The sequence below is a fragment of the Zootermopsis nevadensis genome, unplaced genomic scaffold (assembly GCF_977971745.1).
Source record: "Zootermopsis nevadensis isolate Lab colony 2312 unplaced genomic scaffold, Znev_1.0 Znev_ptg000030l, whole genome shotgun sequence".
Classification (NCBI taxonomy): Eukaryota; Metazoa; Arthropoda; class Insecta; order Blattodea; family Termopsidae; genus Zootermopsis; species Zootermopsis nevadensis.
This window is the reverse complement of record NW_028259162.1, coordinates 12,517,754-12,536,969: the sequence shown is the minus strand read 5'-3', so window position 1 is coordinate 12,536,969 and position 19,216 is coordinate 12,517,754. Positions and strand designations below refer to the sequence as shown.

At 39.3% G+C, this 19,216-nt stretch overlaps 1 protein-coding gene across 2 annotated transcripts in view; it reads right to left on the bottom strand.

Annotated features, from left to right (window-relative positions):
* LOC110839656 (frizzled-4) overlaps nucleotides 1-19,216 on the bottom strand; it is a 48,316-nt gene that overhangs the window by 4,198 nt on the left and 24,902 nt on the right. For both annotated transcript variants that reach the window (XM_087358899.1, XM_022084044.2), the window contains one exon: nucleotides 8,139-8,305. In XM_087358899.1, coding sequence (XP_087215025.1) covers nucleotides 8,139-8,305 — 167 coding nt within the window. The remainder of the gene's footprint in view (nucleotides 1-8,138; nucleotides 8,306-19,216) is intronic.

Genomic DNA, 19,216 nt, shown 5'->3' with positions numbered 1-19,216 from the left:
GGGACATTTCATCCGCCTTTAATCTTACCCAGTATCGATACAAATAGCTTAGCAGAAAAACATTGTCAGGTCTTAATTAAACTATGGTCATTAATCTGAACAAGAAGTACCTTCATCAACCTGTCATTACATTCATATACAAACAAGCCGGAAGGTTCAATTGCAATTTGTTCCTTAAATTACAATAATTTTGTCCTTTCGTGCGGTGCACACGAAAAACAAACGGGCGTAGTTTTTGTGCACATTTATTTGTATCCCGATTTCATGCTAGATGGTGTACGCAGCTGGCACACTTCGTTACAGCAATAAAAACTTGTTTTCTACAACTTCGTTTCTCCAAGTGACGTCATGGCCTGTGGTGTTTCCGCGCACGCATTCTTCGGGATGTGACCAGGATTTCAAATTGAAGGAGAAATGAGTTGATTCTTGCCTTCAGTCCGATTTGGGCGCGGTTGAAAGAACTTGCCTTAACAGAAAACATTCGGCTGGACAGATAATGGTTTCCATGTCATTAAAAGCCACCAGCAGCTTCAGGTTTAAACAAACAACCATATTTCCAAGACGGTCTCACTATCACACCGTCTGCAGTCAAAAGAACTGACGACGGCAACCCGGTTTACACCTCGAACGAGACATTATCTAGCTCAAGAGTTTTCGTGGGTTTCCTCTGCTTCTTAACGCAGCTAAGAAAGTAACATCTTCCTCACAAATTATACAAAGTTCTATCCACATAGAGCGTTTTAAAACGGCTATTAATCAACCAAAACCAAGTGGAATCGACAATGTCCATGGCCTTTTGCTGAACAATATATTTCCCTCCTATGTGACTTTTAGATGTGCCACAAAGTTTGAACAATCTTGAAAATATCGAGAGTACTTACAGCCTACACAAATTTCGGAGTAGCAGTGTTCAATGACACGACTTTTGACGTGAAAGAATGAAAAACAGTCAAATAAGAAACTAATGGGAATGTTTAACCCTTTAAAGCCTAGTAGGAGTAGTACCAGAAGTTTTGACAACCATTAATTCTGCGTTTTGTATTTATGGATGCCGTATGATTCTAACTGTAAACAGTGATTATTTCCTTGAACAGCATTAACCAACTGATTTCTGTAATGGTTAAATGTTGTTTTCTTTGCGGTACTGATTAAATTCTTAACATTCTCTAGACGAAATTCGGCGTCAAAGGGTTAAGAACGGTGAACTGACACGAATGTGGAAGGAGCGGGTAGTAACCTGTACGAAGATAATACGCATCATGACAACATTTGCTTGGCGAGACTCTGCAAAACCACAAAAAACTGCAGGCATGACCGATCTTTGGGCTGAGATTCATACCCAGGTACTCTAGAATACGAACCTGGAACCTAACTACTAGGCCTACACCCTGACACTAGGTTGACGAAGGAAGTCGCAGTAAGTAGTGCTACCCGTAGTAAGTATTAAACACGAAGAAAAGAGACCTCTTGGGAGACCCAGACGTAGATGGATGTTAAAACTATTCTTATTGAAAGAGGGTTGGAGGAAGTGAAATTGATTGATGACCTTTGTGAATACGGCAATGAATACAAGGGTTCCATAAAAGACGTGGATATTTCTGACTAGTCACGCGACTTATTAGCTTCTCAAGGACTCTGGTCCATGGAGTTAGGAGGTGGTAGGAGTAGTAGCATTAGGATGTTTATCTATCTTGGACCCAGAGAGGTATGCATTTATATATACAAGGTGTCCCAAAATATGTCACTTGCTCACCGCTGTCAACTACACTAGATTCGCTAATTCACCAAGTACCAACAATGACGTATGTAATTGTTCAGTTTATTAGAATGTCTTTATTTCATTCAATGAATGTGTGTATACATCTTTTTCATTATATAGTGCATAAGCATGGATTCACAAACACACACAGACGTTTAGAACTGTAAACGACTTGGAAACAAATTCAACCGAAGTTAAATATCTGAATATGTTCCCATACGCTTGTATTTTCGAAGCTTCGGTACTTTTGTTATTTAACTCTGAATCTGATATAATGAGCAGAGTAAATTCTCGTGAGCCTAGTTCACGACAGCGAAGCGCTTTTTTTGGGTTTGCACGATGAGTGGGGGTAAGGCAAGTTTATTTCCATTTCTGAAATCAAACGATTGTTGTGAGCATGTTACGGACTTAACCTATCAACTGTGTGTGAGAGAGAGAGAAACCTCGGCATGCCTTTGCACCGAGATTTCGTGCTGGAGGCGGACATTATGCTCAGCTCTAGCGCAAAGGGCCGACAGAATTACTATTATGTTCCCCTTCTTTCTGAGGGGGTCTGTATACTCGATCTATCATACTGAGATCGATTTCAGCATGTCGACAAACGAAGACTTAATAATCATGCAAATTCACATACAAATGCTCTGGTCTGATATTGTAAGGCAAAGGCATTTTTCGATATATTTCTTGAACATTTCTGCTATTTGTCGGCTTCTGTAGTTCAAATTCGCTCTCTGTTTCATATCAATCGCCAAGAATCGACTGTATTGCCTATTACATACGGGCAAACAAGCATATCTTGAAGATTTCTGTCTTCTGGGTTGTTGCGCTGTGTAGTCTGGTCGATGTTTACAAACGTTTCAGAGGTCATACTGCCTCCATCATCAGGGCGATGAGTATGAAGATTTCTGTCTTCTGGATTGTTGCGCTGTGTAGTCTGGTCGATGTTAACCGACGTTTCAGAGGTCATACTGCCTCCGTCATCAGGGCGATGAAGGGATATCTTGTCTATCATGCGTTAATTTTATGAACTATGTACACGTTTACATATTTTATATAGTAGAATGCAAAACAATTTCTTTTAACGGCTGTTTTTTTGCACCTGTATACTTAAAATATCGAGTGACATGTTCGTTAACATACTTACCAAAGGACAATATTCACGGTAAACAGTGTCAAGGATCTGCTCTCATGTCTCAAGCACAGTATTCCACAAAAACGTTATGTTATAAACAGCCTAATTATTTTTTCCACACGATCTTTATATTTTCATAAAGAATTAAGTGTGAGTTCATATAAAATTACTCAAATTCTTACAGAAACGATTCATGCGTACGAGGAACTCGTAGTAAAAAGAAACAAGAATGCGATGCTCAATGTATTAGAGTACGTAGTTTCTTCTACAGAACACAGACTTAAAGACATTTTCAGCATTTCAGTGGCCTTGAATAAAATCAGAACGGCCCAAAGCAATTTGCTTTTACTCACACTGCTAAGTAATTCTGTGCTGTATAAATTAATCTGGTTCGTTCTTTGAACGTTTCATTTGCGGATGCACTTAAGTAATTTCGAATATATTTCGAATAGCGGGTCCACAAGAGTGAATTTAACTTTTGTCAATACTGGTTCAGTACAAGTCATCAACCTTTTATGAGAGAAGAGCCATCTTTTGTAATATTCTGAGAAAAAAACAACTGAAGTATGACTTTTCAATAACAACTTCAAAAATACGCTAACAGGCTAATTAATTACATTTTCCATAACCACGAAATAATTAAAAAGTAATTCTGCAATACAAATGCTGGAACACAACAATAATTCTAATGAATTATGAAGAGCTAATTGAATGCATTGCTCACAGTGGCAGCGCGATTAGGGCGTGGACCATGATGTTGGACACAAGGATCGTAGGTTCGAGTCTGATTCACGTTATGGATGCTTTGTCCGCGTAGGAAGAAGGCCTTGCTTGCTAAAGGCTGATCGATCAATCATCCTACCAAATGTCTAAATACATTAAGAAACCTCCCATACGTGAGAAGGCCAAGGTCCTTCAAGGACTGTGGAGCCAAAATAAGTTCATAGTACGACATGCGTCTGCGTGTTTGCTGTCAGTTGCCGATTCTTAACTTAATCGCTACTTTACCTAGAGTTAAAATAAAGATCTATAATTTTCTTAAAAAAACATCTCTGAATGAGTGCACGACATACAACATATACCTGATTAAAGTTCGTAACTTTTATTTAAAACAAATATAATATGGTGAACGAAATACAAGAATAAACAATTGGCGTATCTGAACTGATCATCAGCTTCGTCAAAAAGTTATAATTGCATAAGGCGGGTCCGAAGGTCTGATGCTAACTAGACCTGCCATCAACATATTGTGTCTGGCATAAATGAATGTGTGTGAATGAAAAGGATATATGTCAGTATCTTTTCAAAACGGCCTTTTTATAGTATACCATTCTTTAAGTGCAGACCCATGCATGACTTTACGTCATTTTTTACAAATGTTATGAGATAGCATGTCTCTATCTTGTGCCGTTTCATAACCACGGTTGTAGAGCCTTTAACTACTATTGCAAATTGGAAGCTGCAAATCGACCGTTCCCACACGAACCTCAGCAAAAATGTATTTTATTTTCGCCAGCTATGGGTAGGCAGACGTGTTTGGATTAAACAGGCCAAACCTAAAAATAGTGTCACACTTTTATGTATATTATGAAAGGCAAGCTATGACAGGACCTGATGAAATATGTTCCTTATTACCGGATTACGTCACTAATTACGTATTTGGAACTGTCAAGGAACTGCTTATTTTTTTTTCCGACAGCTGTCAGATTCCTTACGACGTTGGCTGCTAATGGGTGTTCATCAAAATACTTCAATACTTCTTCGTCAGACGATCCTGTGACTGGAAGTTATGGCTCGTTAAAAACGTTCTACACAAAACAAACAGGGTGAAAACATCTGAAGAAAGTTGATAAGAAATCGAGCAGAAGAGGATGTTTCAAGTAGCCAGGTACAAAGACAATTTCAGCACATAGTACGAATGGTAATTTTAATCTTAATTTTAAAAAAAGAACGCCATATCAGTACAGTCCAACGGCAAAGCTGTGTAATGTGAAATGAAAAGACACTCATTCCTGGTTAGATCAAATATGTACGAACAATGTAGCATCAAGAAGTACACCCTGAGAAAGCATGCCTATACCACCCGCTGGAGCAGCAGGAAGTCAGTCGAAATCAGGTACAGCGGATGTGTAATTCAGTGGTTCCGTTTGTTATCATCAGTCAACAGCAGCGCGCGAGGGAGCTGACTGTGTTATCTCCAAGGCAGACACAAAACCCTTCCTGCATTTCTCGCACCAACAGACGGCTTGCATACGGGAATCGCGTTATTCCATTTGACGTAATTTCCTAATCCCAGTAAACTTTGCGTGATGAAAAATATTAGCCTATAAGAAAAATATGATAACTGCTTTTCCTGGTTTTGACTTTTTTGTCTTTCCTTAAAATAAAAATGGAATTAAATAGTTTGTAAATTCCAGTATTCAAAAGCATAAACATGACAATCTTCTGGGTTGTTAAGCTGTGTAATCAGGTAGAATGTTACCGACGTTTCAGAGATACATGCTGTCGCTCAGCCATTGTTCAAGTCCCGTAGAGACCAATGTTTTTTATCTTCATTTTTTAAATAATTCTCAAACTGAGACACGAATTTTCTCTTAAGATATAAGCACAAATTTTCGTACTCAAATTTCGATATTCAAACTAGTCCACCATTGTACTAGTTTCTCTTTGAAGAAACCGTACTGCATCAGCGCTTTTAGACACGACACATTCCTGTAAGCCAACAAGATCATGAATAAGCCCCACCGTAAAGGTTCCGACTAAACTGGTGTTACCTCCGTATTTGATGGAAACACTTATATATTTAAGACTTACACACCGTAAAACATCTTGAGCGTACTGCAAAGTCTACACGGTCTAGTTCGTTTCATTGTTTGGGCCTCTATAATATTTTAATGAAGTCGGTATCTTTGTGCAAGACAGATAAAGGCGTCACAACGAACTTAGATAGGATCCTATCAAGACAAAAGCGCTGTTTATTTTCCCCGTGTATAGTGTATTCACCACCGTATTTTTATGTCAGCATCTCCAACACTATTCTTCTGGTTGCTAAGTAAACACAGAACAGCCATAAAACAAAAAGTTCAAATAGAAAATTTCACAAGGAATAGCATAAGGCGACTCTCATTACACCAGGGGGTTGCGTTCCTGCGAACTTTTAGCCCATTTTACATTCTTATAAACTGGAGTCTACATTAATTTTTTTATTCATAATAGACAATTCCTTTACACGAAGTTATAAAGACTTATGAAATGTTCCCCAGCAGCAGTTCATATTAAGATGGTAGGACATGAACGGTAAACCTACAGACGTCATCAGCAACTCCAAAGAAAATAATTTATACCCAGTGATATGTCTGCTGTTGATTTTTTTACATCAACATAATTTACGACTACTGACTGAGGGCAACGACTTTTATCCAGAAAACCTGGAGGAAAGATACCACTTGGTAGATGTTGGGATAGGTTTGAGAATAATGTTAAAATGTATCTTATAGAAATAGGATATTAGAATGTGGAATGTTTTCACCTGATTTAAAACAGGAACAAGAGACAAGTCGTTTGTGAGCATGGTAATAAAATGTAGTGTTCCATTGCCGGCGAAGAATTCCTTTACCAGCTGAGTGACTATTAACTCAAGAAGAAACCAGCTTCATACAGTTGGACATCTTTATCACTGATTAGCTCTCATCACACTAGGTCCTGTATTTGTATCTTTATAAAATGAACAAGATGATGTTAAACAGCTGAAAATGCATTCGGAACACCATGGTGAAATGACCGTAAATGTGAAAGCCAGAAAATTTTCTTCACAAGGCAACACGAATGATTTTCAGGAGCATTCGGTTTGTTTTTCTGAGTCACCGCGTCCTTTGCATCTTGGACGAAGAATGGAAACTGGAATCCGTCTGGTGCCCGCGGACCGCCAGTTCATAACAATCACAGACTGGCTAATTGTAGAACATCGTCAACGGAACGCACAAATATTTAACTTTCATGTTTCTAAAGACAGAATACCCAGCCTCTACACCATATTGCCTGTCAATGGAGACAAGGCTATGTTTATCTTCTGTAAACAAAAGATTGCAGAACCAAAAACATCCTGCTCAGCACGCAAACAGGAGGCACTGTAAATATTTCTTCTGTTCATTCAATAACATTTACACGCCCGTGCCACATATTGATTCACTGTTGAAATTACCGAACATCACCTCATAAATCTGTGAAATCTAAAAGGAGACATGGTTCTGGAAGCAAAACATACATAACCATCTCAAAAGACGGAAATAATACTCGTTGTTATATCCAAACCAAGGCAAATGGTTATGTGACGAGAAACTGAATTAGCGACCCCACGGCTCTATTTATTAGCTAGATCCTGACTATGCCCTTATGTACATGCCTGGCTCCTGTCGGAATACATACAGACGGAAGAAAGCCGCTGATTGTATAAAAATAAGCATAAGTAACAAGTTTACCATCTTTTATTATTGCTGTTGTACGATTAGAGGTTTTCACTACGGTGAGTCTGAAGATGTCTGTCTTCGAATCGTATTATGTGTACATATTTCAAGTATCAACGAAATGCTGTGGATGACGTGACGTATTGATAGTGACTAACAGCTGAGTGTAATAGAAATCTAGGGTTGAAAGCCACTGATGAGCTCCAGAGGTAGCGAGAGATATAGTCGGCGTAGTAGTTTTTGGCCGGTGGAGGAGCTGGCGGACGGGCCTAGTCTGTGTACCTGAGGTGGCACGGTCAGTGTATTTCTTTTGTTTGGGCGTTCAGTCCGATAAGCTTCTCGGTGCAGTCAGCATTATACCATCGCACAAGTGACTCGCTCCTAGCCTTCCCCTTGAAAATTCCACCGGCCAAAAACTACTGCGCCGACTATACAGGTCATTTACAGATATGATCGGAGGTATTTTGTGAATCGGTAACAACACACGGGCCCAATTATATATTTATACTCGGTGGCGTTGTGCAGTAGAATGTTTTCAAATCGAGGTAAAAGGCAAGTTGCTACATTCGTAGCTGTACAATCTAGGCTTACTTATAGGTATCTTTATCTGAAGTCGTACATTGTAAAGTTTTAGATAGACGTTGTTAGATTGAGGCCGTTAGACGCTACAATTCAAAACACAGGACGCATTTAATATTTTAGTCACATTAATTATTGGTAAAGCGTCATTCGAGATATACAACACAGACTGTCCTTTGCTCGATCACTTTGATGGGATCGTTACCTGTCAGTTCATCGGCGTCGACGTCTTGCAGAACCAGCACTGCGATCGTCTGTGCAGCTGGAAGTCCCCAGCCCGCGAGATGGAATAACGACGAATGTTGTTGGATTCGTTCGTGAGTCCAACGAAGAGCGGCGGCCAGGAACCAGGACATCGTTAACACCACCCACCTGGAACAACCCAAATTAATTACAACCCTAAAGCCACTGAATAACTTCTCGGTTAATACGATGAGAACTTCAATCGGAAGTGACGGATGAAAACCACGAGCGTGGAAACAAAAGTCCCTGGCTTATTACGTTCATGGAAATGCAAGGAGTTTTAAAACACTGTTAATTTGATTGTCAGGGTGATTACGTCAAGAAGAATGGGATTGGCGGGTCATGTGGCGCGCATGGATGGGGCGAGAGGTGTGCACCGGGTATTGGTCGGGAACCTGAAGGGAAGAGACCGCTGGGGAGACATAGACGTAGATGGGAGGATAATCTCAGGCGGGATCAATGGGAGATAGAAGCTGAAAGCATTTCAATAATTAAATTGTCATTTAATTATTATACACATGGTCTACATTTTCGTCAATAGTAAATAAGCTATATGTGAATCATTAATAGAGGTACTTGTATATATCTATGAAAACTATTTTTCTTGCTGCCGTCTTTTGTTAGTACGCAAGTTCGTGGCAGTACGTCTACCATAAAACTAAACTTACAGTGTACAGGCCTATAAACAGAGGCAGAGATACGGCGAGACAGACGGACATACTCACTCACTCACTCACTCGCAGCTACGTGATAGAACAAGAAATGCAATTCCTTCAAAACCCTAAAAACCGTTTTGTCACTCCCGCGCCTCTGAAAATCGGCCTATAGCTAACAGATCATATGAGCTATCATTTTCAGGTATTTTAAAAGCTTCTTTATACTCCAAATTGTAGTCGGATATTAGCATTTGGGCACAATGCACCGAAAATTAAATTGGTCTCTTTTTTATGTCTTATTAACTCAACATTCATGCACGACACAAATCTCTCTCATTCTTTAAGGGAAGGAAAGAGTTGTCGCGCGACCGCTCTGATCACCAGCCGACAAACTGGCAGGAGACGAATATCGCTGGAAATACATTATGTTCCAAAAAGATGTACACACACAAGCATTACATACATCAGCATTGTGTATGTATCTTTTTTGGGACAGCCTTCAATATCGGCTCATCGTAACTAACCAGGAGGCCAAGACGTAATCCCTGCTGACGCTGATAAATCAAACGAGACTAATAATCCGTTGACGTTGTTACTTCTTCCAGACCAACGTTGTTTGCAATATATGTACGGTAATCATCCGTGTTATTTTTACGGTTATAACGATTTATTGTAGTATTTTTAAAACCCTAAAATATGTTATACTTAAAAGTGTTCATTTTAAGGCTGATGATCTATAAATACCGTACATCGACTTCAATTCTAATGCAATGTTTTCTGTTCCGCCAAGTCTACACTATTATATCAGTCATGTCTTCGTAATATAAACAATTAGCAGGAAGACAACCGACGAGTTTTACTACATAAAAAACGTGTTCTCTTAATAACAAATACATTCTAAATACGACCAAGGAGCAACGTGTTTGTAATAGAAAAATTATTAAAACGACATTTATTTCAGCTACACAAGCATTAAATACAATTTAAATTACACTTTAACATACCTAAGCAAAAAACACAGCAGTGTTTCCTTTTTATTATGCAACATTCCAGACGCTCAAGGCGCAAGCAAGGTAATTACACCTGTCAAAGCTAAAATAAATACGAGAAGTGTAATCAGCAATGTCGCATGAAAAGTATAAAAAGCTACCTAGACGAGATTCGCCATAACACGAGAGAAAGGAATGCTGTAGCTGTGGTATGTAGTAGAATATTGATCTTCCACTTAGCTAAGTCAATAATAAGAAAAATGTGATACGCTGGTAATGGTTCAAGTTTTGTTCTGTAATGGTATGCAGACTACTTAAGAAAGAGATCATGTCGTACTTATTTCCTGATAATAACGTTTGTTTTTTGGTTAATGCACAACGTGACCACGGGGGTCCCAGTTCAAGAACAATCTTGCCTGTACAGTATTTGTGGTCGACAACTGTGCATTGCAACAGGTTTTTATCGAGGTTCTCCCGTTTGCCTTTCCATTTACTTGCTTCATTATCTCCGCCCCTCAACCATTACTACATCACTGTAACACAAAATCTCAATAATTGGTAAAGCGTCTCTAAACAAACTACTAAATATGGCGTACGATATTTCTATCGTAACTTTTCTTTCCGAACCAGGGTCAAATTCTGGCAAACGCGCCAGAATAGTTACGCAATGCGCACATTTCTGTGCTAAAATATTCTTGGATAATACGTTCAATGTTACAATAGTAAGGCCTACATATGAGCAATGAAATATAATTCTGTTTTATATATTCGGTTGAATGCGTATATTAAAATAAAATATCATTCAGTATACTACCAGGTTTTACATAACCTGTCCAAATAAATTATTAACAATATTATTATGTATTATGTACCGATATCTGAAAAGTATGTTCATTCAGAGTTATACAGACTGAGCTACTGAGAACGTCGTTTAAACAAATAAAGCAGCATAGATGTATGCCAATCTTAAACCACCGTTGCCTTAGCATACAATTTGCACCTGTAACTTTTATGTTATTAAAATTTGAAGTAATGTTTACGAAACCTGACAGCAATGCGAGCAAAAGAATTGTTTCGTTTTACGTCCTAACCCAAGACTGAATTATTGTTATGAAACATTAAACCATGTAATGTAAAAACAAAGTTTCTAATTTATCTCGGGAAGAAAATAAGCAGACCACTAAGGCATGTGGAACGCGCAGTCTGTAAATACACAATCACATAAAAACCAACTGCTTATTTTTGTTGGTTTACATGCTGTCTCCCCGAATCTGGGCATACAAGATATCTTGTCAATGTTGTTGTTTACTTTCAAAATGTATAGGTGTTCGTATAAACAGTATTAACAACGTAACATTTGTCTAACATTAGAAACAGGCTACAGTATAATGCATTTTTAGTTCAGCGACTACAGTTACAAATGTCGTATTCATTACAACTGAGAAGGAGCATTTTATTTTTCGGTTAATAGTGAAACCCCACCACCATCAACTTATCTGGGATTTAATTCTGGGTAGGACTGAGGTTCTTTGAAAACCAATTACTACAAACTATACTTTAATAAGTACAGCAATGTAATTAAAAACACTGGTCCCTTTTATCAAATCTATTCCAACGAATTTCTGAAAGACAAATACATTATTGATGTGGAAACCTCTTTCTGAACATGGCAACTTCCTGCTACGATATACAGAAAGTCAGTGAGGCCTAGAGTGGGTAAATATTTTTCTGGGTTTTGACCCCGTATAGGAGCCGGGCCGTTCGGGGCAGAGGTTTTTTCCTAGCCTCTGTATCCTGACCGGCTCTGGGGCCCGCTTAGTCTCGTGTCCAATGGCAGTCGGGGTAACTTCTCGGGAATAAGGTGCCTCTTTGTAGGCAGAGGCAAAACGTGGTACTATTTTTTAAATAACACGAAACAAAATTTGGAACTCTCTTACTGAAACGAACATTACCTTGCTGCACTTTGGGAGGGACGGCCTTTACAGACGCAAAGCACAGTCAAACAGTGCCCTTCGCCTCAACGTAAGATAAACTTTTAAGTAACAAAAACACAAGCATTCTCAAGCAACTATTTTCGAAATTCAAAGTATGACATTTGCTAGACATTCAAGAACAAATCAGTAGATATAGAATCTTCCAAATATTTAATTCGTTCTGGACGTTTCGATGCCCCCTGCACCCACTCGATCAATGAAATCCCAAGTTCGAATACCGCTTCGGACATGGATCGTGTCCGTGTACTCTTCTCATAAGGTGGACTTGAAAGTCGATCCCAAAACCTAAAAGCCTACTGTCAAGGAACAAAGCTTTTGGAAGAGGAAAGTACTACTTTCTTCACTCCCTTCTCTTCTCATAAACCTCTTTTGAAAGTCAACAACAGAAACAAAATAATCTACCTGGGGAATGAAGAATAAAGAAACTTGAGCCTGTGGGGACACGTCACATTTTTTTTAGGAAAAGTTCATATACGTTTTGGGCCGTAGACAAGTTTTCGTGTCATGTTTTATATAGATACACAATTCGTACCTCCGTGACGCTGAAGCACTTTGTTCACAGACGCTGCCAAAGTTCTATAAGCTCGGCTGCTGTTGCTGACACTTTACTTTATTTTTACCGGATGTATAAATCTAATTGATTCTCGCCTACAGGTTTCCATCACGTAGCTAGAGCCATATTTCATGCAAGTAAAAGTGTCTTATTGTACCTATGAAATGAAACGAAATGACTCGTTTCATGTGTGCCAGTCAAGAAGGCACATCCCACCATCAATCAAGATAAACATGGTTTGTATTTTCTAATATTCTTTTTTGTCCTTGTGGCCGAAAGTGTCGTGTTGTTAGGAGTTGGTCCTCCATCACAATCACAGCAGCAGGTAGAAGATTAACAAGGCAAAGAAGAAATTCCTAGCGGACACCTGGAAGGGATAACAAATCACGGGTGTGTTGGGGAGAGTCAGGTTTTGTCTAACAAGCTGAAACCTTCTTTACCTAACACAGCTTCGGGTCTCTCTAGTTTGTCAGCTTCAAGTTTGAATTAAAATCTTGGTGGCTGCCAACCAGCATTAATCATCCATTTAAGGAGATGGAAATACTAATTAATTTTAACTGAGCATATTTGGAAAACAACAGTGAAGTACATTAATCGTTCCTACAATTATATATCACAAAGAGGCCGTATAAAACCACACAACGTACAAGGATGACAGGCAAATGAGAACGTAATGCTTATTAAAAATGGACTGACAACGCTTCGAACTCTTCAGAGCATGGGGTGACACTATTTACTCTGAACTCTCAGACTTTTTATTAGCCCTCGAACACGATATATCAGGAGATAAAAAGTGCCAATCATTTTTATCGCACAGTCTGAAATGCTGATTTCATAACTTACAATCTTATAAAGGCTATTCACATAAAATACGCATCTGAAAGCTTCAGTATAAAGCCCTCGTTATCGCAGGAGTTTCCTCAGCCTACAGCCAGGTAGCAGCTTCCTTAGGATCCCAAAATATTTATTCAATGACGCTGTCAGTACTTAGACTACACAGTATCGAAAAATAGAATGATTAGTCTTAATAAACAAAGAATTGAAAAATATATTAAAGAAAGCACTTGTGGCCTTTTTGTAAGGTACTGCCATATTGTGGCATTTGCATGAAAGGTCTGAGGTAAATCGGTCTCCCGACAGAGTTTTGAAGCCGTAAATTCCGAATGCGAATTGGGAGTGATAACCACTACCCGCCCGTGAAGAAATTCGGACCTAGAATTTCAAGCGCTCTCTATTTTTCCGAGACCATAATTTTTGGATGCAAAGTTGGCTCATGTAGACTAACTTGATCTCAGAAAAAGTTGTGTAATTACGACCTCGTATACCGCGTCCAATCTAGCTATGCCTTTCGCAGCAGTGCAATATCAACAAAACTGCCTGTGGCCGATAATGCTCGTACAGACGGGTACAGTATGAATAAGTTGAGTTTCCCTACAATACTGAAAGCAATCAATCCATAAACGAACCTATTAAACACAAACTAACATTTTCTGATACAGTACGTAAATCACAAAATCCCTTTTTTTCAGCATCCCTTATACGCAACGTCATTCACCGACACAGTTCAACTGAATGAGGTGTACCGTCTATTTTACGAAGGGACTCCATCTGCGCCTACGTAAGGTGTACCGCAGATCTCAGCCTGGAATACACAACGTATACTTGATTTATTAATGTTAGTTCTTAATTTCTATCCTTGGCTTTTCGACTGTATGGGGAAACGTTAGTTACGAAGAGCGCATTTTTATTTAAAGCGATCACTGTCACTCAAATGCAATAAGACAGTATGCAGAGATGAGGTGTTTAAGATTTCGTCTGGGGGAGACTTCGGTAAGACCCTAATTTCAGACACGGTCTTGTGAATGCAAAATTACAGAATCACTATCCGCAAATACCGATCTACTGTTCTGGAGGACCCACTAATTGCTAAGTGAATTATCGATAACACAACTGTGGGCATCATTGTGGATATACGTGTATGTGTATGCACTGTAGATGTGGGGCGAAGAACCATCAATGCCTTACGAAAGAACAACTTGAGGCAAAACTGAATTTCTGCACTGGTCATGACTGTCCACTCCTTTGTGCAACTCTACACTGTTTCTCAAGAACCAAGTCACTCTCGGCTCTCAGCTAAGCTTAAGCACTTGGATGTTCCTACGCTTCGCTACTGCTCTTAAGGTTTTGTTTACCTTACGATGAACAAGAACGAACACTTGTATTTGGTATGGTAGATATTTTTTCTATGAAATAATTAATTCCTTTGTGTCTGGAGTTTTAGGGGGAATATAAAAAAAATGACTATCCTATAAGAACAGGAGCCATATTGCGTGATGGTAACACCCAACCCAAAGCATCAACAAACAGCCTGGGGCTGAAACCCGTGCTCTGTTTGCGCTTCTTTCCCCACCGTCAAAATCTATCCAGCATTCAACTTGTGGTGGCAGGGACAGGAAGCCTTGTTTACACAGGCCCACGTAAGGGAAGAACACACATCAACGCCTCTCACATCTATACACACATACACATATAGGTAAAAAAAAAGAGATGTCTGTCTCGAAAAATACTCTGTCACTCTAAACTGGAGGAACATCCATCCTGACAACCGCCTCTAACCAAATAAATTACCATGTCACTCAACAAAGAGAGAAAGCTTTCTTCACAGCAAACAAGATATGGGTGGCGCTTCGGTCGTCAAATACTGGTCTTGTAAAGCAAGGGTTATAAAGATTTATTTTTTTGTTGGGTTATGTAGGAAGGAGAGAGAGCGATTGTGGCAACGGCGAAGGAAGGGAATCACCCGGAGTAATTTTGGTGTTTTAGCGTGGCCTACCACAGCTGTAGTTAAAATTTCCCCAGCAGAGCTTCCGTTATTATTACGCTTGTGTCAGACAGGAAGCTAGGAACATGACTGCCACTAAACCGTTCCAATATTTTCTAACAATGTCAGACTCTCTTATTGTATAATTCTGCGTCTGTCAGATATATAATAAATACAACCCACGAAGAAATTGAAAACGGAATTCGTAAATTGCGACTCCTTGCAGATTTAACCAGCAGTTTTAACTGTTTTCTTTGGTAGCAGATATCATATACTGTACAAAATATAAACATTAGTTCCCAGCGGTAGTGCTTTGTAGCTCGTTGCCTCAGGTTAAGTTTTCGGCTTACATGAAAATTCGTTTATCTTTCTAGACGGAAACTACTGACGTAGGCGAAACACATTATCTGACCCTGACCAACGTAAATAAAATTATTTCTGTGAGTATAAACATTACTAAGTTTATGGATACTACGGTAATGGCTTGATAATTTCTATTGAACGCATTAATTAAATACTAAACCGGAATTTGCGTGGAGATAATAGAGAGAGAATCTAGGAAGATTAGAACATGAAAGCCAATCTCTTGTACGGATCAACGGGCCTTCAGGTTATGCCGCACAAATATTAGAAATGTCATCATTTTCATTAAATACTTCTTTTGAACTCGGTGGTAATACTCACATGTACAGCAAAACCCAAGTTGGACACTTTCGGTTCCACGAAAAAGTGCCCAACTTACAGGTGTCCAAGATAGAGGGAAAGAGAAAAATCATCCCTTCAGATTGTGGTGTAATGACAATGTAATCTGTTTCCTTACATACACCAACTATTGTAGGCTTACTTTAATTAAGAATTAAAGACAATAATAATAATAATAATAATAATAATAATAATCTTTCGAAAACCACTCCCATGCATTTCTACGGTTAACTCCACCAATTTTCGTTTCCCCATCGCAAAAGAGAAAAATCCCATTTCTGTTAACACACTTTGAACTCTCAACTGCAAAAACAGTACTGATGGAGTTAAAACTGTATCTTCAGTCCAGTAAAGGGTTCAACAAAAGAATAACTAAACATTTTGACTGCATTCCAATAATGGATTCAATGTTTCCCACCTTCAACCATAAGCCAATCCTCCAGACAGAAGGCATTCATCAATCAGAAATTCAAAACAACAAAATATGTAACTGTAAACGTTTCCCTGAAAAGCATTGAAGCATTTTTTAGTAAGTGCATGAACCTGTCCAACTAACAACAAATGCGGTGTCCAAGTTCCAGGATAAAGGGGTGTCCACGATATAGGGTATTGTGGGCATGTCAAATTAAAAGTGTCCAAAATAGAGGGGTGTCCAACTTGAAGGGGTTTACAGTATTAGTGAGATACTCGGTTGAGGTTAGAGTACCCAAACTTTCACGGTATTTATGAAGCCCCCCAGGATGTATTTTCAAATGTCCTTCGTGACTGATCATTGTTGTTCGTTCTGCTATTTTCACTGCCACGAAGTCGTTAAAAGGCGAAGAACCTGTCGTGCACTGTTTGTTTCGTTCGAGAACAGTCCCTTGTGTTGTAACGATTACAACAGAACGAATACGAAGACCTCAGGTCGTAAATACCTTCTTTCTCTATTCATCACGTATCCAAAGTTTGCAGTCTGAACAAACTTCTGAAGGGGTGAACATATTTCTAATTTTAAGTAGGCTTCTGCATAAGTTAGTCCTTTGGAACACAAAGGGTTGTTCGCAGTAACAAAACGTATCCTTAATTGTTAAGAACAAGCATGGAAAAATCATACTTCGTATTCTGTTAAGTTTTTAATACCTATTGGACTGAACGTTACAAGGTAACCTGGACTCAGTAACTTATTACAGAAATTTAATGGACTTCTCGTTTGAAGACAATTATTTATTTGTAAGACTTGAGGTTCTCACAGCGGTGAGTATGAAGATATCCGTCTTCTGGGTTATTGCGCTGTGTAGTCTGGTTGATGTTAACCAACGTTTCAGAGGTCATACTGCCTCCGTCATCAGGGCGCTGATGACGGAGGCAGTATGACCTCTGAAACGTTGGTTAACATCGACCAGACTACACAGCGCAATAACCCAGAAGACGGATATCTTCAATTATTTATTTAACCTTCGCGATAAAACATTGATTTAAAGAGCACATCAATACGTATAAATATCCTTCTGGACATCCGAGGCATCGTCACGTAGGCCTACTGTTTTCCGTGATGTGCCGTTTTAAAATTTGCAGCTATGTAGGTCTAGTAGAATACAAGCAATTTAATTTATTTTACACACGATAAGCGACGGTCCTTCGCAATCACCTCGGAGATTTCACGACAATTACTTGTGAGATGTGAGGTTCTCACGACGATTAAGATATCGACTGTAATGTTCTGGGTTGCGACGCCGTGTGGTGTTGTTAGACAGTTACCAGTGTTTTGGAGGAACGCGTCGTCTCTACCGTCACCCAACCGAAGCACTGGTAAGATCAAAAGGAGTTGCAACTCATAAGACCACAATCGACAAAATTCAAACTACTGATAAAACTTGATATTGCGGGGTTGGTGGGCATGAAGGAGAAATTGTAGTTTTATTAAGCGAAAATTTTTAAGGGTGTCGGAGAGGAGGAGGTGGTTACAAAGAAAACAAGTTTATGGAAGAAACTGAACCTCTTCCAAAAGTTTTGCAATTCATACTCTTGAGCTAGACGCAGGAAACTGTACATTTCAGATAAACATAATCTACTGTATCAAAACAGCTGGGACTTAAGCCAGTAGGTGTCCACAAACCTTCGAGAATAACAAAGGATGTACCTGGAGTCCGTTTCAATTAGCCCATAGGAACGTAAAGAAATTTTTATTAGTTTCTCGTTTTCAAGAAATCTACCAACAGTGCCTACATTCTTTTTCCAGTGTCATGGAGTGTTATAAATCTGTGGCATCTGTGGAGTTGGCTGGCACACAATGCATTGCAGCAGACCTGATGACCCTCACAGCCCAACTTGGATGTGAGCAGTAAATCATGCAAGTTACACTGCGCCATAAATCTAAAGCTGTAACCACCCGCTGGCAACCCTCTGCAACCAGATAAATGTTACCAACCTACACAGGGTTTAACAATATTCCCTAGAAGTCAAAATCAGGGGCGGAGAGTATTTGTTGTGTGTTAGCCCGGCTAGAAATTTTAAAAAATAAAAATACAAAGTTCTGTCCTACTTCCGTGCCTCAGTGGTACTCCTTAAACCGAAACAGAACCACTGATGAGATAATGTTGATAGCTCGCCGCGGAATTTAAACTATCTGGCTAACAACACCTGAATGGCTCTAGCTGGCTTACAACGCGTTTTTATCTGATGGGTTCTGCTATTTCCCACTGTAAACTTAATATTAATTTAATTAATTAATTAAAACTTAATATTTTTAATTTTTCAAGTGTTAGTTGGGCTAACATGATTGAAAATCTACCTACAGTTGCTTACGTAATTGTTGATGGGATGAAAAAGCTGTTTTCTGCCTCTTCATACAGAACACGAAATGAAAGGGTGACGAAGAATAATGTAGGTATATAAGTCGCTGGGGTCCGCAGTGGCGGCGCGGTCTGAGGCGTGAACCTTGTGCCGCTTGGTCGCTGGGACCGTGAGTTCGAATCCTACTGAAGCCATGGATGTTTGTCCGCGTTTTTCTGTGTTGTGCTGTCCTGTGTACAGGTAGAGGCCTTGCGACGGGCCGATCCCTCGTCCAAGGAGTCCTACCGAATGTCCATAGATCAAGCCAACGAAAACTTGGGACCCACAGTGTTCAGGCACTTGAAGAACGGGTCGTTCTCAGTATTCCCAGTATAAATCGCTACCGAAAGAACACCAGAAATGGTATATAAAAATTAACTACATTGAAGAGAACTATGTTTAAGAATATATATTCCAGATTACGTAAAGCGTTTCTCACAAATGTTGGTCGCTTCGTTATTGAAGTTTTCATGTCCAATTTTTATCAGAAAGAACCACTCATATTTTAATC